The sequence below is a fragment of the Stegostoma tigrinum genome, chromosome 41 (genome assembly GCF_030684315.1).
Source record: "Stegostoma tigrinum isolate sSteTig4 chromosome 41, sSteTig4.hap1, whole genome shotgun sequence".
Classification (NCBI taxonomy): domain Eukaryota; kingdom Metazoa; phylum Chordata; class Chondrichthyes; order Orectolobiformes; family Stegostomatidae; genus Stegostoma; species Stegostoma tigrinum.
The window spans coordinates 5266663-5294463 of record NC_081394.1 but is presented as its reverse complement, the minus strand read 5'-3'; the positions used below and the strand labels follow the sequence as shown (position 1 = coordinate 5294463).

The window sequence follows — 27801 nt, the reverse complement described above, 5'->3', positions numbered from 1 at the left end:
TGGGTGTGTGGATAGGTATGATTTGTTACGTAAGGATAGAGGGCCCACAACGTGATGTATCTGCTCTCAGGAGCTCTATATTTGTGGGGGGTGACTTACGATTCTACATGGAACATCAAAATGAACATGGTGTTTGAAGGAGTAAGTAAAGAGATTAATTTACTGAAGGAGTAAATAAAGAGATTAGCAACACAACAAATTCCATGACAACTCTGATAAGGACGTGGACCTTTCGGCCGAACTTTCCACAATCAGGATGAAACATCCGCTGAAACAACAAACCCTGCACGCGACAGCAATAGCAGCGCCAGCCATCACCCACTTTTCAAGACACCTGGAACAGATTAAAGAACTGTGTGCAAGACTTGAGGGGGAGGTTGGTGTGTGACAGCAAAGATGTATAACCTTTGAAATTGTCTGGTATAGCTAAGAAGTTTGGTGAGGCCCCTTTGAGGTCCCTGCTTCTCCCAGAAGCTTTTGTTAATACAACTGTGTCTGACTCACCGCAGAATTGTACTTGGTAATAATTTACCTACAACAAATTGGTGCAGCTGGCAGGATCCTGTCTACGGTCCGGACAGCATGGCCACAGCATAGATGCTGGGACAGGATACTGAACACGAAGTTAAGTGAGATTACAAGGTGTGGAGCTGGATGAATACAGCGGGCCAAGCAGCATCAGAGGAGCAGGAAAGCTTGACGTTTTGGGTCGGGACCCTTCTTCAGAATTGGGGGAGGGGAAGGGGATTCTGAAATAAATAGGGAGACGGGTGAGGCAGGTAGAAGATGGATAAAGGAGAAGATAGGGTGAGAGGAGACAGACAGGTCAAAGAGGTGGGGTTAGAGCCAGTGAAGGTGAATGTAGGTGGGGAGTTGGGGGGTATAGGTCAGCCCAGGGAGGATGTACAGGTCAGGGGGAGCGGGATGAGGTTAGTCAGTAGGGATGGAAGTGGGGCTTCAGGTGGGAGGAATGGTTAGGGAGGTGGGGGACTAGCTGGGCTGGTTTTGGCATGTGGTCGAGGGAGGGGAGATTTTGAAGCTTGTGAAATCGACATTGATACCCTTGGGCTACAGAGTTCCCAAACGAAATATGAGATGTAGTTCCTGCATCTTTCAGGTGGCATCACTGTGGCAATGCAGGAGGTCCAGGTTGGACATGTCGTCTGAGGAGTTGGGGGGGGGGTGGAATTTGAAATGGTCCGTGACTGGGAGGTGCAGTTGTTTGTTGCGAACCGAGCGTAGATGTTCCGCAAAGCGGTCCCCAAGCCTCCGCTTGGTTTCCCTGATGTAGAGGAGGCCACAACGGGAACAGCACATACAGTATGCCACGTTGGCAGATGTGCAGGTGAACATCTGTTTGAAGTGAAAAGTCTTTCTCAGGCCTGGGATCGGGGTGAAGGGGGGGGGGGGTAGAGGGGCAGGTGTAGGTGTAGAATTTGCTTCGGTTGCAGGGAAAAGCCCGGGGTGGTGGTACTGGAGGGGAGTGTGGAGCAGACAAGGGAATCGCGGAGAGAGTGGCCCCACTGGAAAGCAGATAAGGGTGGGGAGGGAAAAATGTCCTGGGTGGTGGGGTCGGATTGCAGATGGCAGAAGTGTCGGAGGATGATGCGTTGTATCCGGAGGTTGGTGGGGTGGTATGTGAGGACGAGGGGGATTCTCTTAGGGCGGTTATGGCGGGGGGCGGGGTGTGAGGGATGTGTTGCGGGAGACGCGGTCAAGGGCGTTCTCGACCACTGCGGGGGGGAGGTTGCGGTTTTTGAATAAAGAGGACATCTGGGATGTTCAGGAGTGGAATGCCTCATCTCGGGAGCAGATGCGGCAGAGGCGAAGGAATTGTGAATAGGGGATGGCATTTTTACAGGAAGGTGGGTGAGAAGAGGAATATTCCAGATAGTTGTGGGAGTTGGTAGGTTTAAAATGGATATCGGTTTCCAGGTGGATGCCAGAAATGGAGACAGAGAGGTCCAGGAAGGAGAGAGAGCTGTCAGAAATGGTCCAGGTAAACTTAAGGTTGGGATGGAAGGTTTTAGTGAAGTGGATGAACTATTCGAGCTCCTCGTCGGCACCGAAACGCTCATCAATGTAACGGAGGAAGGGATGGGGGATAGGGCCAGTATAGCTTTAGAAGAGACAGGCATAACTTGGGCCCATGTGGGTACCCATGGCCACCCCCTTTGCCTGTAGGAAGTGGGAGGAATTAAAGGAGAAGTTGTTGAGGGTGAGGACAAGTTCGGATAAGCGGATGAGGGTGTTGGTGGAGAGGGACTGGTCGGGTCTGCAGGACAAGAAGAAGCGGAGGGCCCTTAGGCCATCTGCATGGGGAATGCAGGTGTATAGGGACTGGACAGCCATGGTGAAAATGAGGTGTTGGGGACCGGGGAATTGGAAGTTTTGGAGGAGGTGGAGGGCGTGGGTGGTGTCACGGACGTAGGTAGGGAGTTCCTGGACCAAGGGGAAGAAAATAGAGTCCAGATAGGTGGAGATGAGTTCGGTGGGGCAGGAGCAGGCGGAGACAATGGGTCGACTGGGGCAGGCAGGTTTGTGCATTTTGGGAAGGAGATAGAAGCGGGCGGTGCAGGGTTGGGGAACGATGAGGTTAGAGGCTGTGGGTGGGAGGTGATGAGGTTTGGGAGATGATGGTTAGGTGCTCGGGGGTGGGGTCATGATCCAGGGAACGGTCGGTGGAGGAGTCGGAGAGTTGGCGTCTGGCGTAAGTAATGTAGAGGTCAGTGCCATACTACAACTGCGCCTCCCTTGTCCATGGATTTCGTGATGAGGTTGGGATTGGAGCAGAGGGCTAGACATTCTGCAGGGGAGAGGTTGGAGAGTTGAGGCGATCGATGTTTCGACATCAATTAGAGATGAAGAGGTCAAGGGAGGGTAGGAGGCCTTGGGTGGTGTCCAGGAGGAGGGGGTGCATTGGAGGCAGGAGAAGGGGTCAGTAGAGGGAGGGTTAGTTTGTTAGGTTAATAAAGTTGTGAGTTGGACCGCAGTAGTTAATGATCAGTTGAGTGGAATGTGAAACTGTCTGTTTGATTTGAGCAAAATGGACAAGGAGGCACCCATCTCTCTCACACAGCCTTAGACTGGTTGTTAAGAGGGGAAATCACCCATGTGAAGGTCAGGGCCCTGAAGTGGGTGTAGAGACTGGAGAAGAAGTACCTGGGATGTGATACTCAAACAGAACGTGAGATTGTAATGTTGTGAGACAGCAGAGAGAAAATTGAAATAAGCAGGATACGGGGGACTTGATCATTCCCACAATAGGTATTGCTGGATTCGTGGCCAGTGGGTTAAACACAGCCGAGAGATCGTGAGTATAAACCTATCATTTATCATGGCGAGGAAGGAAGATCAATGGGGACCCCTGGGATCTCTCAGTAATCAATATATGACAGATAGACATTCACTCATTAAACAGATGAAAAAGGAGGGGGTGGGATCCGTTCCAGGAGGGGGTGGGATCCGTTCCAGGCCCTAGAACAACAGTGAGATTGGCTCTTAGGACAGAAGAAAGATAGGACTAAGAAAACTGCAGTCTTTTTAGTACATCAATTGTCCGGCCTAAAAGGGCAAAGATCAGAGTCCACGAGGAGGTGGACGGAGGCAAATAGGATCCTAGAATCACAAATTAGGAAACTAGGAAAAAGGAACCAGTTCTTAGCAGAGGGTCAATGGGGCCCTCACCCCATACCATCCCAGGGAAGGGCCCACTGCCGCAGAGGAGAGTCTGAGTGAGGAAGTTAACCTCGTCCTGGTCCCACTTAACGAGATATACACCAACTTGTACAAGCGGCTTGCCCACAAGATAAATGGCGGTTAATGGGGGACGGTTCTGGTCAGGCTGACGCCGCAGCCCAAGCTAAACACGATTACCAAGGTGGACGATGGATTCATACCGTAGAATTAACAGCCGAGAGAGCGGCACAAGAGGAGCCTTTTAACCGCTTTAAAGCCGAAGTCCAACTGGCCCTGGGAAATGCCCCACCAATTGGTCCAAAATCCCAAACACAATACAACAGAAGGGAGAAGGGCATCTGAATATTGGGAACGATTGTTCAAGGCATATCAGGGATGTCAGATACAAACCGTACTGATCGGGCATTTATACAGGCATCCAAATGGGCTATCACCCGTTCACCAGGCAATCCTGAGGATGGGCTTAATTGCCACCAGAGATTGTGACAAGTTGGTACAATGGGCATCCGGATTTACAGAAGGGTTCGGAGAAAGACGCCCCCCCCCCACCCCCGCCATCCATATAAAACAAGAAAACTTAGCTGCCGTGACAAAGATAAAACCGAAATCCACTTGCCACAACATTGCGGCATGACAGGGCCACTCTGAGGGCACCTTTCGGGGAAAACATGGAAAACGAACAACCAAAACTTCTCAAAGTGGGGCGGACTGACGGCCAGAAGCACCCGCCACAGGCACGGGTAACACGGACAGGAGGATGTACGTGGCTGCACTAGTAGGGAGCAGGCAATGTGAGATGCTGACGGACATGGGGGCCTCCATATCCATCATCGACCTACCCCTGCCCATAGCCAACAAAATGATCTATGTAAAGGGCATTAGTGGGCAAAAAGCCCCTGTGTTCCTGAGCGAAACCACTTTGGTGGAAATTAATAAGTTGTGTATACCAATGCGATTTTATGTGTGTAAAAAATAATGACGGAACTATCATGGGAAAATATTTGATGAAAGAGTATTAATAGGTTGCGGGAAAGGCGAATTTTAATTTGGTCCCGTCCCGATGGGAGAAAGGAGAAAATGGGAGCCTATGCAAGCCATTTGGAAATTGCCCAAGGCGCATCTGCCACAGGACGTGATTGGCAATTGGAGGACAAGGGGTTTGGCACCATTGTGCCTCTGTCCCAGGGGCACAGGCAGAAACCAAACTGGATACCGGGCTAATGAAAATCGACCCCGCCGTAATAGAAAGCCCCGAACATAAACCACACCAACAGTACCCCCTCAACCCAGAGGCCAGGAGGCCAGTTGTGGAAATCGGTGAAGGGCTAGCGGAAAGGGGAATTCTGCGAGAAACCACCGTGCCAACAATTCCCCCACCTGGCCAGTGAATAAACCTGACGGAAGCTACCGACTCACTATTGATCACACAGCCCTAAATTAGGTCACACCAAAGTTGCACACCATCGTGGCCAGGCCATCCACATTCCTGAACGGGTTCTCCCTGGCCCACAGAATCTTTACTGTACTGGACATTGCCACTGGATTCTGCTCTGTCCCACTCCATCGTGACTCCCAAGATAAGTTTGCATTTACCGTCGGGGGCAAGCTGTACACGTGGACCTGACTTATTCCATAACAGCCCGGCCATCTTTTCACTGGGCACTCCAGGGAAATCGAACTGCCCCACGGCCGCACAACACTCCAATATGTAGGTGACATCTTACTAGTCTCCGAGTCCAAACCTGGCCACCAAGAGGCACGATACCCGGTCCTGAAACACTTGGAGGACAAGGGTCTGAAAGCAAATCCGAAGAAAGCACAGAGAGAGAGAGAGAGAATTAAGGTCCTGTACCTGGGACATCTGATCTCCCAAGGCACAAACGAAATGCCTGTAGATAGGAAAACCGCTATACAACAAATGCCACGACCCATGACAGTCTGTGGTGTGAGGAAAATTTTGGGCTTGTTTAATTACTGCAGGAATTTTATCCTTGAGTTTGCCAAATTGGTAAAACCATACAACGACTGAGCAAAGGGGGTGGGGGGGGGGGGGAAACCGGCCACCGACCCCGTGGATTGGGGGCCTGAACAAGATGAAATTTATACACAACTAAAAGTGGAATTAATGTCAGCCCCAGGACTGGGACTACCTGACGCTAGTAAAGACTTCCACATTTATTGTAATAATGAGGGAGGATTCTACTCAGCGGTGGTGACTTAGGCCCATGGAGTCAAACAGCGACCCATAGGGGACTACTCTACTGCAGAAGGACCCATGGTGAATGGTTTACCCAGGTGTATAGCCGCTGCATAGGCTGTGAGGGTTAGTGAGCCAATAATAATGGCAGGGGATGTTATTTCACATACCCAACACACCCTGGTAGAAATGTTGAATACGGGGAAATTACGGTCTGTCTCTAACGTGAAAAGGACAAATTGCGAAAGCGGTCCTCCTGCCACCTACCAACTGCATAACCATTTTGCAGGACACCCGGGAGAACCCAGCAGAAGGCATATGAGGAGATGGTGAGCCACACGAATGTGGGAATGTAGACAATGAGGCAGAAGAGGATAAAAGATGTGCCCCAGGAGGCACCAGACGACATCCTGTTTGTGGACGGCTCTCGGAAATATGTACGTGTTGCCACAAACAGGATGGGCAGTAGTTAACGCGGACCTATGAGTAGTCTGAGCAGGGAGGGTACAAGGGGGCCTATTGGCCCAGGTAGCAGAGCTAGTTGCCCTGACCCAGGCCTTCATGGAGGCAGCAGGAAGAAAGGTTAATATTTACACTGATATGCATTTGGAATTGTACATGATTACATGACTATTTGGGGAAGAATGGGATTTTTTTACCACGGAAGGCACCCCGATTAAACATGGACAAATTATAGAGACCGCACGAGAGGCCAGCGAGCTCCCATTGGAGGCTGCGGTGATGAAGGTCAAGGCCCATCAGAGGGAGCCAGACAAACAAAATCCTGAATGGTACATTTTTGAGAGGAACCAGGACTGCCGGTCAAGCAGCTCAGCCAGCCCGAGAGACAGAGGATATCCGACCCTTATCAGCCACATTTGCTGAGGGTGGCCCCCAACATTAGCATTACCCAGCTACACGCGGACACCACCCCCGCCCCCCCCCCCCCCCCCCGAGGTAGAATGCACTAGGTGGAAGGCACAAGACGCCACACAGGAGGAAAAGGGTGTCTGGAGATTGAGCGACAAGGTCATGGGCCCCGAGTGCATCCAACACACCTCATGCAATTACGCCATGGTGTGTCCCACATGGGGCGAGATGCCGTGGTCACCAGTATTGGAGAAGAATGGTGGTGGAAAGGCATGGGCTGGGACATAGCGCGGTACTGCCACTGTTGTGTGACAACCCGGGCAGGCCCGTCAAGATCAGAATGGGACACCAGCCAAGTCCAAAGGGACCCTGGGAACATACACAGATAGACTTTACGGGACCACTTCCCCAATCCCATGAGAATATTGCCTGGTAATTATTGCCCCCAATTTACTAGATGGGTAGAGGCGTTTCCGACTCGGAATCGTTCAGCTGACACAGTAGCCAGGATCCTGCCTGAAGAAGTCATCCCCAGGTGGGGGGTGTCGCTCCAGATTGATTCAGATCAGGGGACCCATTTCACTGGAAAGGTAGGAAAAGCCATATGCCAGCTGATGGGCAGCAAACAGAAATTCCACATACCCTACCATCCCCAGAGCTCGGGCTTGGTGCAGCGTCTGAACAGAAGCCTTAAAACTTCCCTGGCAAAAGCTATGCGAGACTCTGGTAAACGATGGACTGAGGTCCTGCCTGCGATATTGATGGGACTAAGGGCTACCACGAGCCTCACAACCGGACTAACCCCATGCGAATTGATGACCGGCAGAGCAATGCAACTGCCCGTGTCTATCATAATGGGGGGGGGGGGGGGGGGGGCTCCGACGTCGGCCCACTTTGAGATAGAACACGACGCTATGTGCTGGAACTGAGCGCCCAGTTGAAGACGTTGCGCAAAACTGTGAGGGACAGACAGGAATGACAAGGTGAACAGAGGGTTGCCCCTAGGTCTCATCGGCAGGTAGCAAGGTTGTGGGAAAGACCCGACCTGGAAACCTGGCTTCAACCCCAAATGGAATGGCCCAAATGAAGTTATCAGCATTACATTTGTGCTTGCGTAAATATGTGAGATATGGTCCCAACTTAAAGAATATGCGCACCAGAATTGAGATCCTAAGTGATATGTTGATTCACAGAACAACCCTCTACTAGACCTCCAAGCAAGCTGGTCGGGAGCGCAGGCAGTCGCGCGTGGGCGGTGTAGCCTTCGGAATATTGTTAATTTAGAGTAAGATACAGTTTCACCATCAGAGTTTAAACATGTCTAAGGTGATATACGTGGTTGTGGTGTTCTGTATTGTCATGATTGCCGAGGTATCGGGGTTCGAGGATAACTTGTTCTACAAGACCCACACACATCTACACGGTAATCGGACCGTGTGCTACCCACTGGCCCAGTCAGTCGAGGCGTTGTTTGGAGCGACGCCTGGGTGGACCCCCCCCCCCCTCTCACCTACACACAGCAGATATGTTAGACGCACCCTGTGTGGGCCGAACCAGTGCATATCGACGAGGTACACAAGGGAGATGTGTACAGCTGATAAACTCAAATAGGAGTGATAATGGGAACTGCAGATGCTGGAGAATCCAAGATAACGAAATGTGTAGCTGGATGAACACAGCAGGCCCAGCAGCATCTCAGGAGCACAAAAGCTGACGTTTCGGGCCTAGACCCTTCATCAGAGAGGGGTTCGCCTCCCCCTCTCTCCCTATTTATTCCAGATCCCTCTCCCCATCCCCCTCTCTGATGAAGGGTCTAGGCCCGAAACGTCAGCTTTTGTGCTCCTGAGATGCTGCTGGGCCTGCTGTGTTCATCCAGCCTCACATTTCGTTATCTTAAGCTCAAATAGGATACAGTTCCCCTATTGTGCAGGAACTCGGGGAAAGAACGACACAACATGTTCGAACCCGCTAAGTTATCCGCTTCGCTTCTCAGGACAGGGATGGGGGTGCGCATTTGCTCTAGTCGCCAAGAACACCTCCTGTGTGCAGACGCAGTGCTCCTGAAGTATTGTCAAGTGAACAACGGCCTGTTTACGTCCACTTGTGATGAGCAAAGATGTCGAAACGTAACTGCAGGCAGTTTATTTGTGGACAGTGCAGTGGGGCACAGGTTGGTTCAGCCGCATGGACATATCCGCTTGATACCTACCAACTGGTGGGGCCAGGTGGGGACTCCAGCCAGCCAAGGAACTGGTGGTCCAAACTGTTCATGCAGAAAAATAATCAGCAGGTCAAGCTCTGTCGAGCCAAGAAAGGCTTTGTGTTCCTCCTAAATGGGACCTTCACAACAGCCCTCCCAGCCCTCTTTGCAGTGGGGACAATAGTACTGCTTACCATCCTGTGCCCCCAGAGAGGGCACACCAGTAAGAAGATAGTGACCCGAGCCATTAGCGAGAAATTCTGTGGAAGGACTCGGGAACACTGGGATCCTCATTTGGCTACGGGTGCCTTGGGGCCCTGTCTCTGGGGGGAGCAGCGGGAGTCATTAGTGCCAGGAATAGGAAGTACCTCGTCTGTGGACTGACCGTCCTGGGAAACAGCACGGCAAAGGGGGTTGGATGCAATAAACCGAGTTAAGACTCTATGCGCAGCAGACCCGGTGTGCCGTCGATTACCAGTTAGTCCAGCAGGGTGGAGTGTGCATGATAGTAGGGGACAAGTGTATAACACATGTTATGGATGAGTCCTGTAACATCACCCAGGCCATGAGCAATATCCATTAACCGCTTGATGCCTTCAGGCAAGGCCCTGGGAGAGGGGACGGTTGGCTTGAGTGGTTCCTGGGTGGCTCTTGGGGGACGTACCTTCTGCATGCCTTAATTATATTGTCATCATTGCTGCTTGCTGTGTTCTGGCTGTCTTTAACTCATGCTGTGAAACATTCACTGCCAGAATTATGCCCAGTGTAAGTGTCCATGCTGGTGAGACTGTTGCGCGCCCCCCTCAGGGACATTCAGACAATGGCTGGAAGTGGTCTAGAGGCTATGAGTACTCATGACTCTGACCTCAAGGTGGGGGGGAACTGAAGGAGTAAATAAAGAGATTAGCAACACAACAAATTCCATGACAACTAAGGACGTGGACCTTTCGGCCGAACTTTCCACAATCAGGATGAAACATCCGCTGAAACAACAAACCCTGCACGCAACAGCAATAGCAGCGCCAGCCATCACCCACTTTGCAAGACACCTGGAACAGATTAAAGAACTGTGTGCAAGACTTGAGGGGGAGGTTGGTGTGTGACAGCAAATATGTATAACCTTTGAAATTGTCTGGTATAGCTAAGAAGTTTGGTGAGGCCCCTTTGAGGTCCCTGCTTCTCCCAGAAGCTTTTATTAATACAACTGTGTCTGACTCACCTCAGAGTTGTACTTAGTAATAGTTCACCTACAAGAGTGTTGCACATATCTTTTGACGTTTAACCAGTAATATCTTCCAGCATCAAAGGATAATAAATAATTCCATTTGAGATGAGGGATGTGGTGCAGAAGGGCCTTTGACATGAGAAAAGAGTATCAATGCGGTCAATGTGATGGGAGTCTGAAGGGGCCATTGATAGATGACAGACCCCTATAAATCTAATGGGGAATTTGGAAAAAAACACCTTCCCTACAGAAAGTGGGAAGACATGGGACTAGCTCCCACATGGGGAATGTGGGACTTGTTCCCACAGGGAATTGGAGGAGGGTTGAATGTAAGACTCACTCCCAAAGGGAGTCGGGGGGGTGGATATGGGACTTGCAGTCCCCAAGCCTCCGCTTGGTTTCCCCAATGTAGAGGAAGCCACACCGTGTACAGTGGATGCAGTATACCATATTGGCGGATGTGCAGGTGAACATCTGCTTGATGTGGAAAGTCATCTTGGGGCCTGGGATGGGGGTGAGGGAGGAGGTGTGGGGGCAAGTGTAGCACTTCCTTATCTCTGAATGTTCAAACCAGCCCAGGTGGCAGAATGCACAGCGCTCTGGTTGTATTGATTGTGAGGCCTGCGTTTGTAGGGAATTCAGATAAACGGTAAATTGCTTTTCTGGAACTAGACATATACACAATCCATTTCCTAGAGGACTTATACACAAAATTGGGGGGTGGGGGGGGGGGGTGGTTGGAGCTGTCCATCATGAAGCTGGGCATGAGCCTTGTGTACCTGTAATTGTGATTCAGGGGTCCCAGAGGGATTTCACAAGGTCTGCCCAGATTGCCATTTATCTGGAGAATGTCCTAATGAGGGGGAAGACTAATAACGGACATTTAGAAAACTTGGAGACAGTGCTTAAATATTTCTCCAAGGTGGATATAGGCCTTAGAAGGGGCAAATGTGTGTTCCAGGCACCCCAAGTGAAACTACTTGGGTTGCAGAGTCGATACGACTGGGCTGTACCTGTTGGAAGATATAGTGAGGGTGATTAATGGTGCCCCAGCTCCCATGCCCATATTGGAGTTTAGGTCTTTCCTGGGGCTGGTGAATTATTACAGAAAATTCATATGAAACCTTGCCTGTATCCTGGAACCCTTACACATGCTATTGGGAAAGGGGGAGCTGGATATTGCTGGCTGGATTTATAGCCCATCCCTAATGCAAACCCCAGTCTTGAACCCTGGTGGGGACAGTCACCATCCCAGGATTTTGACCCGGCGAAAGGAAGAGAACAGCCAATGTAGTCCCAGGTTAGGGGTGGTGTGTGCTCATTATGATTTTTGGCTTAACACTGTCCAAGTATCTCTACCCTGCTGAGCCTCCCAGGCAACAGGATCATTGCCTTCCCTTCTACACTTCTAAACTGGAACTAGAGCGACCTCCACGCTGTCCCCAGTCAACAATTCCATGCCAGGGACAGCACGGGGTTAGGTGCAGAGTGAATGAAAATAAGCTGCCCACTGTGTTTCCTACATTGCGGTGGTGGCCACCATTCAGGAAATTTACTTAGTCTGTGGCAGAGTTGCTTTTTGGGATTTCCTGAGGTGGGGAAAGGTGCTAGAGAAATGCAGGTCTATTGCTGTCAATAGATCATCACCTGGGGTAGGCTGTGTTCACTGCTGCTCTCCTGTGGACATTGGTCCAACAGCAGCTTAATGGAGTTCTTTCACTTTGTTTCAGGTTTTCGGGACAGAATTAACTTTTTATTGTCGTGTGTACTCACTCGGATGAGTTTGCCAGCTGCCGCTCACGGCACCATCTTAGGTCTAAATGACCCTGGACACAGCATCTTAGTACAAAGCAGAAAAATGTTGCCACTGATTTTTGTGGGCCTGCGGGTTTGGGGCGGAGGGGTGTGCGTGCGGCACAGTGTCAGGGATACAGCCAATTCAGGAATCCCTGGGGGAATAGGCAGTCAGGTTGAGTTGACTCTAGGGGCCATTGGAAGGGGCCAGGGAAGTAGTCACTAGGCTGGAAGGAAGGGGAGATGTGGGGTTTAATAGGATGTACAGGAGGGCTATTAATGGGGGTGGGCTGCAACCAGCTCTGGAGTTACCGCAGGAGGCAGACCAGGTTTTTAAGATAACGAGGTGTAGAGCTGGATGAACAAAGCAGGCCAAGCAGCATCAGAGGAGCAGGAAAGCTGCTTGGCCTGCTGTGTTCATCCAACTCTACACCTTGTTATCTCGGATTCTCCAGCATCTGCAATTCCTGCTATCTCAGACCAGGTTTTTCATTTGTTTTACCATTTCCTGGTTAACTCTCAATCTCCACCAGTTTAGAACGTGGAACAATACAGCACAGAAACAGGCCCTTCGGCCCACCCTCTCTGTGCCGGCCTTGATGGCATTCTAAACTAATCCCATCTGCCTACACATGCTCCATATCCCTCTATTCCCTTCCCGTTTTCACACGTCTGTCTAAAAGCCTCTTAAACATTATCCGGGGTCAATTAGCAATAAATGCCTGTGTTACATATAAATCGCAATTTGGACAGCTCTTCCCGAGGGCCAGGACAGACACAAGGGGCCGAATGCCCTCCCCCTGCACTGTGCGATTCCAAACACTGGGGTCTTGCTTCGAGACTTGGTGTTGGATGCCGCAGTCATCCAGCTCATGATGCTGTGTGTGTTGAGAGGGTAAGGGGTCAGAGGCGGGAGGATTCCGAGCAGGGGAATCCCACCCCCCCAGCTTCACAAGGAGCCTGAGTCTGAAGACAGAGAGAGAGAGCCCACACTGATCAGTACTATCTCAAAGAAAACTGCAGCCTACAATTGCAAAAGCCCCTTCTCAAAACTGAGCTATTTTCAACTCTCGAGAGGAAACTGCTGTTTCCTTTCGTTGCAGTTACTCTGTTGATAAAGCTGCACGTAACTCCAAGGGAGTTCTCTCTCTCTGTCCGCCTGGGTCTCCTTCAGCATGTCCTGCCCTGACAGGACGCTTGTCGAGATGCAGCTCTGCCCCCATCCCTGGCAGCCTCCGGCTGTGCCCAGCACCAGCGGCTGGGCAGAGGGGCAGCCTCGGAGGAGGAGGGCACTGGGTCTTCAGGAGGACATCGCCTCCGTACTCCAACAGAGGAAGGTCATCATGAAGAGCAAGCAGAGACTGAGTATTTACTCACTGCTGCTCGCTGCTGTGGGCATTGGGTTAATGATCACCAGCACCGAGCTCTGCCTGAATGGTTCTGATCCGGTCAGTAACTACCTCGTCACCACTTATTTTTCCGTTTATGCATTTTGCGGGATGTGTGCTGGCGCCCAGCAGTTATTTCTCCTGTCCCTAATTGCCCCCCGCCTTGAGAAGGTGGGGGTGAGCTGCCTTGTTGAGCCGCTGCAGTCCCCGTGTGCTGTGGGTTGACCCACAATGTCCTGAGAAAGGAACTTTAACCCAGCGGCAGGAACTATAGGGGCACCCACATTCAGAGGCCACTCCAACCTTCCAGCTTGCTTCACCATTCAATAAGACCCACTTCTCCAGGGTCATCGAGGAAACTCTACCACCAAAATGCTCTTGGATTCCACATCCTGTGACTTTTGATGAACTCCAAAGACTCACAACCCTCTGAAGGGGAAAAAAATAGTTTCCTCATCTCTGTTCCAAATGGGAGCCCCTTATTTTTAAATTCAGACCCCTCGTTCTAGATTCTCCCAGGAGAGGAAACATGCTTTCCACACGCACCCAGTCACGTCCCCTTATAAGTTTCAACACGGTGGCTTAGTGGTTGGCACTGCAGCCTCACAGCACCAGGAGCCCTGGTTTGATTCCAGCCTCGGGCGAGTTTGTCTGTGTGGAGTTTGTACATTCTCCCTGTGTCTGCGTGGGTTTCCCCCGGGTGCTCCGGTTTCCTCCCACTGTCCAAAGATGTGCAAGCTAGGAGAATTGGCTGTGCTAAGTTGCCCGTAGCGTTCAGGGGTGTGTGAATTAAGTGGATTAGCCATGCTAAATGCAAATTTACTGCTGGTGGGGATGCTCTTTGGGCAGCTAGTGTGGGCTGAATGGCCTGCCTTGGCGCTGGGAAGATTCTGAATTTGGTTACCGCTGACTCTTCTAAATTCCAGAGCGTATGGACCTGGTCTGTTTAGCCCTTCCTCATACAACAATCCAGGTACTAGTCCAGCAAAGCTCATCTGAATTGCTCCCAGTGCATTAACTTCCTCTATAAGCACAGTGAGCTGTCCTGGATACAATGCGACAGATGCAGTCTCACTGATGAATTGAAGTTACCTTTCCCACTCTTGCAAATGAAACATTGCAGTCTACTTGTTGTCCCTGTAGCGTAATTTTCTGTGTTTCATGCACCAACACATCCAGATCACTGTGCAACCTTTCGCTAATTTACATAATATTTTTTATTTTTTCTGCTGAAGTGGATAAACTGACTTGTACGCTCTCAACTGAAAACCAGTACAGGACTTTGGTTAGGGCCACTTTTGGACTACTGTTGCAATTCTGCTTTCCCTGTTATAGGAAGGATGTTGTGAAACTTGAAAGGGTTTAGAAAAAATTTACAAGGGAGTTGTCAGGGTTGGAGGATTTGCAACAGAATTTACAGCAGTTGTTCAAGAGTGGTCCTAACCAATGTCCTGTACAGCTGCAACATGACCCTCCCGACTCCTACACTCAGTGCACTGACCAGTAAAGGCGAGCGTACCGAACACCTTCCTCACCGTTCTGTCTACCTGCGACTCCACTTTCAAGGAACTATGAACATGCCCCCCAAGGTCTCTTTCTCGGCAATACTCCCAGGACCTTACCACTAGGTGTATAAGTACAGCCCTGAGGTGCCTTTCCAAAATGCAAAACCTCGCAGTTAATTAAATTAAACTCCATCTGCCACTCCTCGGCCCATTGGCCCATCTGAGCAAGATCCTGTTGCACGCTGAGGTAACCTTCTTTGCTGTTCATTACAGCCTCCAAATTTGGCGTCGTCTGCAAATTTATCTCCTACATTCACATCCAAACCATTTACATAAATGATGAAAAGCAGTGGACCCAGCACTGATCCTTGCAACTCAAATAAATGAAGAAACATTTCGGATCTATTTCTATATTCTTGACTGACTTTCTCTTGTTCTCTTTTTTTCCATGGTTTGCACAATGATACATCTTCCCTCTGAGTTTCATACTCTCTGTGACTTCTTTTATTTCAACTACAGATAGTGGATCCACCACATAGAGTTTTTCTTAATTGTTCAAACACATCCATTCTGTGCTTTCTGGAATATCGCCTTAAATATTGTCCACTGCAGAAACATTCAATTATTGCCTTCCAACCCCTACCCCCCCAAAAAACATTACACTTCAGGCTGTCTTTACAGTTGGCTATTTGACTGCATGGGGCACCACTGATCCTATCCAGCTCCACCTCCACCACTCCCCTGTCCCTATCTGTGCATCTCTTGTCATGCTGATACTGCCTTTGAGCTCAAAAGAGGGCAGCATTTACATGAGACTCAATTTCCTGGGAGATCGGAAAGCAAAAGCCAGTCCCTGTGCCTCACTTTAAGCTTCCATAGAGCCATTGAGGTCTACAGTTAGGAAACAGGCCCTTCGGCCCAATCTGCCCATGCTGCCAAGTTTCCACAACTAAACCAGTCCCATTTGCCTGCGTGTGGTCCATATCCCATCCATGTACCGGTCTAAATGTTTCTTAAGTGACGGAATTGTACTCAGCCCCACCATACCTCTGGCAGCTCGACCAGAAAGTCACCACCCGCTCTGAGAGCAAACTAACTCTCTGGACCCTTTTGCAAGTCCCCTTTCATCTCAAACCTGTGCCCTCTAGTTTTAGGCTCCCCTACCGTGGGAGAAAGCTGTCCACTATGTACCTGATCTATACCTCTCATGCTTTTGTAAACCTGTCTAAGGTCATCCCTCAGTCTCCTATGCTCCAGGGAAAAATATAACTCCTTATAACTCAAACCTCCAGTCCAGGTAGCATCCCAGTAAATCTTTTCTGCACTCTTTTTAGTTTAATAATATCCTTTCTATAGTAGGGCAGCCAGAACTGCATGCAGTGCTCCAAATGTGGCCTCATCAATGTGTTGTGCAACTGCAACAAGACATCCAAGATCCTATGGTCAATGCTCTCAGCAATAAAAGCAAGCATGCCAAAAACATTTCATGCCATTGTTTTAATTTTAAAAATACTACAGTGCCCTAAATAAGCCTATTTGTTATCACCACAGTCCAGTCAGGGTTAATGAATTTGCTTTCTTCTGGGAACTCAATTCTGCAACAATTAAAGTTCCAGCTAAGAAAATAACTTATTTGAATGTGTTACCTGAGCTATTTTAATCACCATCAGCAAGACAAAAACATTGGCTCAATTCAAGGCATTTGCTTTAAAAATGACTTCACAGGCTAAAAACAAATTTAAAATAAAATCTGCTGTGTTATGATCAGTGTTTCCTATGAGATCTTTTACCCTGAGACCATTAATTAAACCTGTGTTGATGCACATTACTAGACCCAATAGGCTTGATTCTCGATTGGACACATGATATCATGTTCTATGAAACAATCCCATGAAAACACACTGTGAATACTTTCTCGTGGCCATCTCTGCCAATCTAACTGTGTCAATCTACATTCGTGCCACCTACGCTTCATTTGTTACATGCCTTCATTATCTCCTGATTTAATCTCTGTCCCACCATATAGCTACTTTGAGGAGACCTTTAGACTATTCCCTCCAATGTCTTTTACCCTTTTTTAATTCCTTACCTCCATCCACGTGGTTCCTACATCATCTGATTCAAGACCATTTCTTGCTGCTGTACTGATTCCATCCTGTTCTAATAACAAAAATGCACCACCCTTTTTTGCTGTCTAGCCATCTGAAAAGTCACGGACCCTTAATCACGGAGTTCTCAGCTTTGATCACTTTGTAACTATGTAACCATGAACACAGCTCAGTCCATTGCACAAACCATCCCTTCCATCCCTTGCCTCCATCTATACTTCTCCGGAAAGGAGCCAACATAATCAAAGACCCCTCCCACCCTGCTTATAGTCTCTTCTAACCTCTTCTTTCAAGCAGAAGAAAGAAAAGTTTAAACACACGCACCAACAGATTCAGGAACAGCTTCTTCCCCGCTGTAATTGGGCTTCTGAATGACCCTCTCAAATTTCAAATCTGATATTGATCTCACTCTCTATGCACCTTCTCTGCAGCCGTGACATTGTATTCCTCGCTCTGTTCTATTACCCTAATGCATTTTGTACGGTATGATCTGCCTATATTGCATGCAAAACAAGATTTTTCACTGTGCCTGGGTACATGACGCAATAACAAATCAAATTAAATCTGTAATGGTTATAAAATGTATTTATTAACCTCTATTCGGCAGTTAACTCTTTTTTTTTCAGAATACCATGCACCTTTAAGGAAAGGACTATTAATTTTGCCCTCTTCCCCCCGCCTTTGGTCCTATTCACTGCTGTTTTTCTATGTTTGTATCCTCTGTCGCACACTTTATCCAAATAGCTGCCCTGTAGTAATGTCATATTCTTTTGCTTTGTCAGCTGACACCTTCCCTCCCCACAATTAAATTAAAGGCCTCTCCACAGCCCTAGCTTTTCAATTCATCAGGATATTGGTCGTAGCGTAGGTCAGGTGAAGCCTGTCCCAGCAGAACAGCTCCCTCTTACTCCAGCACTTTTAATTGCACAAGCCCTGCCTTAGTTTGTTTTACGAAAATGTAATGTCTTACACTTGTCCAAATTAAACTCCATCTGCCTCTCCTCAGTCCCACTGACTTAATTAATCAAGATCTCTTTGTAACCTTAGATAACCTTCTTCCCTGTCCACTATACCACTGCTTTTGGTGTCATCCGCAAACCTATTAACTGTGCTTTCTATATTCTCATCCAAATTGTTCATATAAATGAAAAACAAAAGTGGACCCAGTATGGATCCCTGTGGAACTCCACAGGTCACCGGCCTCCAGGCTGAAAAACAACTCTCCACCATCACTCTCTGTCTCCTGCCGCTAAAACAATTTTGTACCCAATTGACAATCTCACCCTGAATTCCACATGATCTAACTTTACTGATCAGTCTACCATAAGAACCATGTGAAAGGCTTCACTAAGTCCACATAAACAATATCTACTGCTCTGCCCTCATCCATCCTTTTGATTACTTCCTCAAAAAACTCAGTCAAATTTGTGACACATGAATTCCCTCACACAAAGCCACACTGGTTATCCTCAATCATACCCTGCTTCTCCAAATGCTACCTCACAAATCCTATCTTTCAGAATCACCTCCAACACTACCAAAGTCAGACTCACAGGTCTATAGTTCCCAGGTTTCTCTGTACATCCTTTCTTAAACAAAGACACAACATTAGCCAAGCAGCATCAGAGGAGCAGGAAAGCTTGACGTTTTGGGTCAGGGCCCTTCTTCAGAAATGGCCGAAACGTCAAGATTTCCCGCTCCTCTGATGCTGCTTGGCTAATGTTGTGTTCATCCAGCTTCACAGCATGTTATCTCACATTCTCCAGCATCGGCAGTTCCTACAACATTAGCCATTCTCCAGTCATGCAGACCCTCACCCTTAGTTATAGATGATACAAATATTTCTGCAAGGGGCCTTGTAATTTCTTCCCTCTCACAACAACCTGGAAGACACTAGGCCAGGTTCTAGAGATTTATATCTTCTAAGGCCTCCAGAACTTCCTCTTCTGTAATTCCATTTTCGAAACATTGATATTTAATTCCCCGAGTTCACGACCCTCCATTCCCTCTCCACAGTAAAAATCTGACGTGAAATATTCCTTTAATATCTCTCTGGTTTACCCTAGCTCGATTTGGCTGCGGCTCAGGGAGCCACTGACGGGATGTTCTCTTGGGAGGATCTACGTTTTAATTCGGGTACTAACTGTTTAAAACTTAGTACCTTGAAAATAAGGAAAGGAATGCTTGACGGCAAAGTGCAGAGTGAATCATTTCAGTGAGAAGGACACAGAAGCACAATACAATGCAATTCTGTGGAAAGGGACTTGAATGAAAATGTACTCAAATCATTAGAGATGGCAGTTTGGGTTAACAAAGTCACTAATTGAGCATTCAGTTTTATAAACAGCAGCAGAGAAGACAATAGTGAGGAAGTTAGTGTGACGCTCTATTCAAAACACAAAACTGGCTCACCTTCAAACTGCTGTATTGTGCAAAATTCCAAGAAACACACTTTCGGAAGGACACCAAATCTGCAGAGAGAGATTTGGGCTGGAGATTTACCCAGGATGGTCTCAGGGCAGGGTTTGAGGGACATCGGGAGATTGGGATTATCCAGCCGGGATCGGGGCAAGCTCAGAGATGTTCGGAATCACCCACTGCTGGGTGGTGTGGGGTGATGGTTTTGATCGAATTGATGGACAGGAGGTCCATCACCAGGGGGTCACAGATTGGAGAGAATTAGGAAATGAAGAAGAGAGCGCAGGAATGGGTAGAGGAGGAGAACTAGTCGTTTGATCCAGCGAGTTGTTGTATCTGGGATGCACTGCCTGGAAGGGAACAGGTTCAACTGGAACCTTCAGAATGATGTGGATATTTTAAGGAGAAATACTGGAAACAGATGTTGATGGCATATTTCATTGTATAGTGGCTTTCGTTGCACCAGCCCTTCTCCGACAGTTCCCCTTTCTGTTTCACTCACCCCCTGACTCCCCCCAAAGCCTGTCCCACCATCTCCAAGGCACAAGTCAGGAGTGGATAATAAAGTGTGAAGCTGGATGAACACAGCAGGCCAAGCAGCATCTCAGGAGCACAAAAGCTGACGTTTTGGGCCTAGACCCTTCATCAGAGATGCCCGAAACGTCAGCTTTTGTGCTCCTGAGATGCTGCTTGGCCTGCTGTGTTCATCCAGCTCCACACTTTGTCATCTTGGATTCCTCAGCATCTGCAGTTCCCATTATCTCTGATCACAATTCTAACCTCACTGCGAAGCCTCTTCCAGGGATGCCTAACCTGAAGAAGTTACTCTCCACCCTCCGGACCAACCTCAGGGAATCCCTCTCCCACTGCAACTCTCTTGTAATCTCTCTTCGGCCCTGAAACTGCTCGACCATGTCCTGAAGCAAACCAGGTACCACAGCCACATCACCTTCCTCAGCACCTGCCTACAGAACCGGATCATCCCCAATGGACTACAGTCCACATTCAAGATTTCCCAGTTTGGCCCCAACTGTGACCACCTCTACATCCAGAACATTCAGACCCTAGAGCAACGTTTCTCCGTGCCAGCCCTGAAACAGACACTCGCAGCCATGCGCCGGCATCTCCCTCTCTGATGAAGGGTCGAGGCCCAAAACGTCAGCTTTTGTGCTCCTGAGATGCTGCTGGGCCTGCTGTGTTCCTCAGTTTCACACTTTGTTATCTCAGGTTCTCCAGCATCTGCAGTTCCCATTATCTCTGATCACAAGTCAGGAGTGGGATGGAATACTCCCCACTTGCCCTGGATGGGGACAGCTCCAACAACACTGAAGAAGGACGACACCATCCAGGGACAAAGCAGCCCCCGCTTGATTAGCACCACAATAGGTTCAGCCATTTTGGACTGAATTGAGGGTTTGGCCATTTTGGACAGAGATGAGGAGAAACGACTTTATTCATTGTGAGTCTGTAGAACTCTGTCCGCAGACATCTCAGGCTGCTGCATTGTTGAGTAGATTCAAGGCTGAGATCGATCGATTTTCAGTCACTGAGGGTCAGGAGGGCAAACTGAAGCTGAGGATGAAGGGAGTGTTGTCAGAATCAACACAGGTCACACTGGGGAGAATGTGTCAGTATTTACAGGGGGATTCCCCAGAGAGTGTGTCAGTATTTACAGGGGGATTCCCCAGGGAGTGTGTCAGTATTTAGAGGAGGGAATCCCCAGTGAGTGTGTAGTTTTTACAGGGGGGAATCCCCAGGGAGTGTGTCAGTATTTACAGAGGGGAATCCCCAGAGAGTGTGTCCATATTTACAGGAGGGAATCCCTAGGGAGTGTATCAGTATTTACAGGGGGATTCCCCAGGGAGTGTGTCAGTATTTACAGGAGGGATTCCCCAGGGAGTGTGTCAGTATTTAGAGGAGGGAATCCCCAGTGAGTGTGTAGTTTTTACAGGGGGGAGTCCCCAGGGAGTGTGTCAGTATTTACAGGAGGGGATTCTCCAGGGAGTGTGTCAGTATTTACAGGAGGGAATCCCCAGAGAGTGTGTCCATATTTACAGGAGGGAATCCCTAGGGAGTGTATCAGTATTTACAGGGGGACTCCCCAGGAAGTGTGTCAGTATTTACAGGAGGGAATTCCCAGGGAGTGTGTCAGTATTTACAGGGGGGAATCCCCACGGAGTGTGTCAGTATTTATAGGTGGGAATCCCCAGGGAGTGTGTCAGTATTTACAGGGGGGAATCCCCGGGAAGTGTGTCAGTATTTACAGGAGGGAATTCCCAGGGAGTGTGTCAGTATCCACAGGGGGGAATCCCCGGGGAGTGTGTCAGTATTTATAGGTGGGAATCCCCAGGGAGTGCGTCAGTATTTACAGGCAGGAATCCCCGAAGCGTGTGTCAGTATTTACAGGGGGATTCCTCAGGGAGTGTGTCAATATTTGGTGGGGGGAGTCCACAGGGATTGTGTCAGTGTTTACATAAGTGAATCCCCAGGGACAGTGTCAGTGTTTACAGGAGGAATCCCTGGGAAGTGTGTCAGTATTTACAGGAGGGAGTCTCGGTAGTGTGTGCCAGTACTTACATGGGGAATCCCTGGGGAATGTCAGTATTTACAGGGACATTCCTTGGCAGGAGTGTGTCAGTGTTTACTGGGAGATACCCCAGGTAGTGTGTCAGTATTTACAGGGGGAATCCCCGGGGTGTGTGTCAGTGTTTACGGGGGGAATCCCCAGGGAGTGTATCAGTGTTTACAGGAGGAATGCCTGGAGATTGTGTCAGTATTTACAGGAGGGAATACCCAGGGAATATGTCAATATTTACAGGGGAAATCCCCAGGGAATGTGTCAGTATTTTCAGGGAGATTCCCCAGGGACCGTGTAAATGTTTACGATGGGTAGAATCGCCGGGGGCGGGGGGGTGATGTGTCAGTGTTTACAGGGGGGAATCCCCAGGGAGTGCGTCAGTATTTACAGGCAGGAATCCCCGAAGCGTGTGTCAGTATTTACAGGGGGATTCCTCAGGGAGTGTGTCAATATTTGGTGGGGGGAGTCCACAGGGATTGTGTTAGTGTTTACATAAGTGAATCCCCAGGGACAGTGTCAGTGTTTACAGGAGGAATCCCTGGGAAGTGTGTCAGTATTTACAGGAGGGAGTCTCGGTAGTGTGTGCCAGTACTTACATGGGGAATCCCTGGGGAATGTCAGTATTTACAGGGACATTCCTTGGCGGGAGTGTGTCAGTGTTTACTGGGAGATACCCCAGGTAGTGTGTCAGTATTTACAGGGGGAATCCCCAGGGTGTGTGTCAGTGTTTACGGGGGGAATCCCCAGGGAGTGTATCAGTGTTTACAGGAGGAATCCCTGGAGATTGTGTCAGTATTTACAGGAGGGAATACCCAGGGAATATGTCAATATTTACAGGGGAAATCCCCAGGGAATGTGTCAGTATTTTCAGGGAGATTCCCCAGGGAGCGTGTAAATGTTTACGATGGGTAGAATCGCCGGGGGCAGGGGGATGATGTGTCAGTGTTTACAGGGGGGAATCCCCAGGGAGCATGTCAGTAGTTACAGGAGGAATCCCTGGGGGCAATGTGTCAATATTTACAGGCAAGTTCCCTGGGGGGAGTGTGTCAGTATTTACAGGGGGTAATTCCCAGGGAGTGCGGCAGTGTTTACAGGGGGAATCCCTGGGGATTGTGTCAGTATTTCCAGGGAGATTCCCCAGGGAGTGCACCAGTATTTACAGGGGGAATCCCCAGGGAGTGTGTAATTGTTTACAGGGGCCAGAATCCCCGAGGAGTGAGTCAGTGTTTATGGGGGGAATCCCCAGGGAGTGTGTCAGTATTTACAGGGGAGAATCTCCAGGGAGTGTGTCAGTATTTACAGGGGGAGTGTCTGGAGAGTGTGTCAGTATTTCCAGGGTATTCACTGGGGACTGTGTCAGTATTTACAGGGAGAATCCCCAGGGAGTGTGTCAGTATTTACAGGGGATTCCCCGGGGAGTGTGTCAGTATTTACAGGGGATTCCCCGGGGAGTGTGTCAGAATTTACAGGGAGAATTCCCAGGGAGTGTGTCAGTATTTACAGGGGATTCCCCGGGGAGTGTGTCAGTATTTACAGGGAGAATCCCCAGGGAGTGTGTCAGTATTTACAGGGGATTCCCCGGGGAGTGTGTCAGTATTTACAGGGGATTCCTTGGGGAGTGTGTCAGTATTTACAGGGGATTCCCCGGGGAGTGTGTCAGTATTTACGGGGAGAATCCCCAGGGAGTGTGTGTAAACAGTCCTGCACATTAATCGTTGAAAGATAACACGGGTGACGTTTGAACTGTCAGGGTGACTATTTCGGAGACACAGCGTCGGGTCAGTATTGGTCATTTTTTTAGATTAGATTAGATTCCCTACAGTGTGGAAACAGGCCCTTCGGCCCAACAAGTCCACACTGCCCCTTGAAGAATCCCACGCAGACCCATCCCCCTATAACCCACACACCCCTGAACATTGCGGGCAATTTAGCATGGCCGATCCACCTAGCCTGCACATCTTTGGACGTGGGAGGAAACCGGAGCACTCGGAGGAAACCCACGCAGACACGGGGAGAATGTGCAAACTCCACACAGAAAGATGCCCGAGGCTGGAATCGAACCCGAGTCCCTGGCGCTGTGAGGCTGCAGTGCTGACCAGAGTCACCGTGCTGCCCCCTAATGGTTTTATTTACCTAGTGAAGCCAGCAAGTTAAATCACTGATAACAAAGTGTGGAGTTGGATGGACACGGCAGGCCAGGCAGCATTTTAGGCTGCTGTGTTCATCCAGCTCCACACCTTGTTATCTCGGATTCTCCAGCATCTGCAGTTCCCGTTAGCTCTGATACAAGATAAATTATTTCCTGTTTGCTCTCTGAAAGGAACGTGTTGATTTTATTTCTTTCCAGCTCACCGTTGAGCTCCTCAGCATTGCTGTGTCCGTTTCGACCTTCCTGCTCCTCATCCTGATCTTGGCTTACCATGTACGGGATATCCAGGTAACTGCCATGCTCGTAACCAGTTTCATCCTTCAATTTGCCCCATGACGCATAGTCTGTAAGGCATAGGAGTATAATTAGGCTATTCGGCCCATCAAGTCTGCTCTGTCATTCAATCATGGGTGATATGTTTCTCAAGCCCATTCCCCCGCCTTCTCACCCCTAACCATTGATTCCTTTAATAATCAAGAACCTATCGATCTCTGTGTTCAACACTTTCAATGGATTGGTCTCCACAGCAATGATGCAGCCCCCTCTGGATGAAGAAATTGCTCTTCATCTCAGTGCATTCTGAAGGTGAGGCCCCAAGCTGCTTGTCTCTCCAACTGGTGGACGCATCAATCCCAGGTCTCTCAGTAGGTTTCAGTCAGATCCCCCATCATCCCTCTAAACTCCGTCACATACGACCTGCTCCTCGTATCACGTAAGGGCCACTTCTCAGGCAGCACCTTCCAAACCCACGGCCCACTTCCATCCAGAAGGACAAGGGGCAGCAGATACACAGGAACACCAGCCCCCTGCAAGTTCCCCTCCACTCCCCATCCTGACTTGGGAATATATCGCCGTTCCTTCAATGTCGCTGGGTCAAAATCCTGGAATTCCCTCCCTAAGGGTCTTGCAGGTCAACCTACAGCTCAAGGACTGCAGCGGTTCAAGAAGGCAGCTCACCCTCACTTCTCAAGGGGGGCAGCTCGGGACAGGGCAATTAAATTGCTGGGAGTGGTCCTCCTCACCTGATAGTAACCAGATGATAAACCCATTTAGATGAGGAGATGAAGAGGACAGGGAAAATGCAGTTAAACCTCGCTCTCTCTCTCTCTCTCTCGCTCGCTCTGAGTGTCCCAAGTGGCTGTGCTGAATTATTGAATTATAACTGAGTTGTGCCAATGGGAAAATGTGTTCGCGCACAATCGCTTGGCGTGGTGCCTCGCTCAGCTGGGATTATTTTCCACACAATTCTATCCTGTCCTGGTTCCTGTAAATTTGGGATGCCCGGGGACTGTGTGTGTGGGAACAGAAACAATTGCACACCTCAGTGTAACCTTCCGAACCAAGACCTGGATCTGTGCTCAGGAGAGACGCTAATGTTAGCTTTGGAAGCAGGCCCCTCAGCTGCACCCTCTCACCACCCAACCAGCTTCTCACCTTCTACTGTTGTCAACAGATACCAATTTTGGTAGGAAGCACTGAGGCGTGGGCTATTTTCTAAACGGGGAAAGGCTTTTGGAAATCTGAAGCACAAAGGGCCTTGCGAGGCCTGGTTCAGGATTCTCTTTCCATGAACACGCAGGTTCATTTGGCAAATGCATTGTGAGCGTTCATTTCGAGAGGGCGAGATTACATGAGAAGAGATGCACTGTGTAGGGGTCTGGTCAGATGACATTTGAAAGATTGTGAGCAGTTCTGGGCCCTGTTTCCAAGGAAGGATGTGCAGGGGTGCTGAGGTCATTTACAAGAATGAATGAGCTTCACAGTGACTCACAGCACCAGGGATCTAGTTTCCCTTCTACCCTCGGGCGACTGTCTGTGTGGAGTTCGCACATTCTCCTCGCGTCTGCGTGGGCTTCCTCTGGGTACTTCGGTTTCCTCCCACTGCACTCTCAGAGGGTCAGCGCTGAGGGAGCACCGCACTGTCGGAGGATCAGTGCTGAGGGAGCGGGCACTGTCGGAGGGTCAGTGCTGAGGGAACGGGCACTGTCGGAAAGTCAGAGCTGAGGGAGTGGGCACTGTCGGAGGGTCAGTGCTGAGGGAGTGCCAAGCTGAGATTGAGAGGGTAATGAACTAAAGGCTGTTGATTGCATGATAGCAAGTAGTTCCAGGTTAGATGAGACCATAAGGAATAGGCGCTGAAGGAGGCCAATCAGCCGCTCTGTCAACTCTTTGTATCATCCTCAGTCCCGACCTTCTGACCTGTTTTTGCACTGGCCACAAACTTGCCAATAGTACATTTCCTTTCATCGTCTGAACCATTCCAGTACTTTGCAAGGTATTGGGAGCCCAGCACTGATCTCCCTGTGGCACACATTAGTTAGAGGACACCAAAATCTCCCTTTAGCTCAATTGTCTGTTCTCTATGCGTTAGCCAGTCCTCCCTCCATGCTCATAAATGCTGTAATGCCATGGCCTCTTATTAATTCACTTTTTGTACTGCACCTTATTGAAAACCTGAATATATCACACCTAGTGGTTCATTTGCATCTATCCCATTTGTTCCTTGAAGGATTTAAATATGTTTGTTAGGTGTGCTTTGGTCTTCATAAAACTATCCTGACCCTACCTGATCACACTGTGTGTCTAAACACTCTGCTGTTACAGACAATCGTGGACCAGACCGAACCCCCTCAAAATATATTGAGAAAATAGTGTTTTCTCATTCGAGAGGTAGGTGTAAGGTGCTGTGATCCAGGTACAATTCAATTGGAAGCAAAACATGCTTTATTCATCCACTATCGTTAAAATACAAAAAAAATTTAAAAATTGGAATAACTTAACCCTATTAGGAAAGCTAACACAGCAAAGGAGTGTTTTACTGCAAAACAGTAACTGTTCCAAGACAGTAGCATCCCATAAACGCACCCTTGGCAAAGACAAACTCAGCAAAATAGATTGTCTCACAGGCAACTCCAGTGACAGGAAGGGAAGCCCCAGCTTTTAGCTGTAGCTGAGTTTCTACTTTTTTCAAGACCCCAGCAGCGATCGCTCCTGAAAATCTAAGAGTCCCAGTTCTGTGCAAGTTTGACCACACCCAGCCAGTCTGCTTCTATTGTTCCAACTCTACAAAATCAACCTCAAGGCTTCATAAACAGTTTAGTCTAGTGGTTGTGTATAGACAGCTCTGTGCCTCTAACTTGAAACTTCTCTTCAAAAACAAACCTAGGACAAAATACACCTGCTAAAGCCAAGTATTGCCACACTTTACAATAAACTCGAACATTTTCCCGCTGGAATAGATTTTTAACTGCCTTCCTCCCTGGGGTCTTCACTAGGGTAGACGCTGATGCAGGTAGTTTGAGGAAGACTGGTATATCTCTCTCCTTCTGCTCCTTTACCCATTGGCATCATCATGGTGTCCATGGCCCTCCACAGTGATAATCCTTTCAGACCCACACCCAGCAGAAAGGTTTCAGAACTCACGAGGTGAATAGATGGGAGCGAAAGTACATATCCATTAGTTCAATTGAATGGGCGCAGCAGGCTTGATGGTGCTGAATGGCCTCCTAAAGTTACATATTGCCTTGGGTATGGCAGAAGTCCCTTGAGGAATGCAATGTCCTCCAGGAATGAGCGCAGAGGGGAATGGGCTCCTCTTGTTCCAGGCTCTCAGAAGTGGGGCTGAATCGCCCCTTCCTGTTCCTGATCCCCTGGAGTCAGGGCAGCAGAG

General features: G+C 49.0%; 1 protein-coding gene across 3 annotated transcripts in view; it reads left to right on the top strand.

Annotated features, from left to right (window-relative positions):
* Positions 1 to 27801, top strand: part of LOC125448579 (intermediate conductance calcium-activated potassium channel protein 4-like) — a 67323-nt gene that overhangs the window by 21916 nt on the left and 17606 nt on the right. For 2 of the 3 annotated variants that reach the window (XM_048523963.2, XM_059641358.1), the window contains exons 1-2: positions 13155 to 13433; positions 24330 to 24419. In XM_048523963.2, coding sequence (XP_048379920.1) covers positions 13161 to 13433; positions 24330 to 24419 — 363 coding nt within the window. In that variant the 5' untranslated portion in view covers positions 13155 to 13160. Of the gene's footprint in view, positions 1 to 13154; positions 13434 to 24329; positions 24420 to 27801 lie in introns of those variants that run through there. The other variant, XM_048523964.2, reaches the window with a different exon arrangement.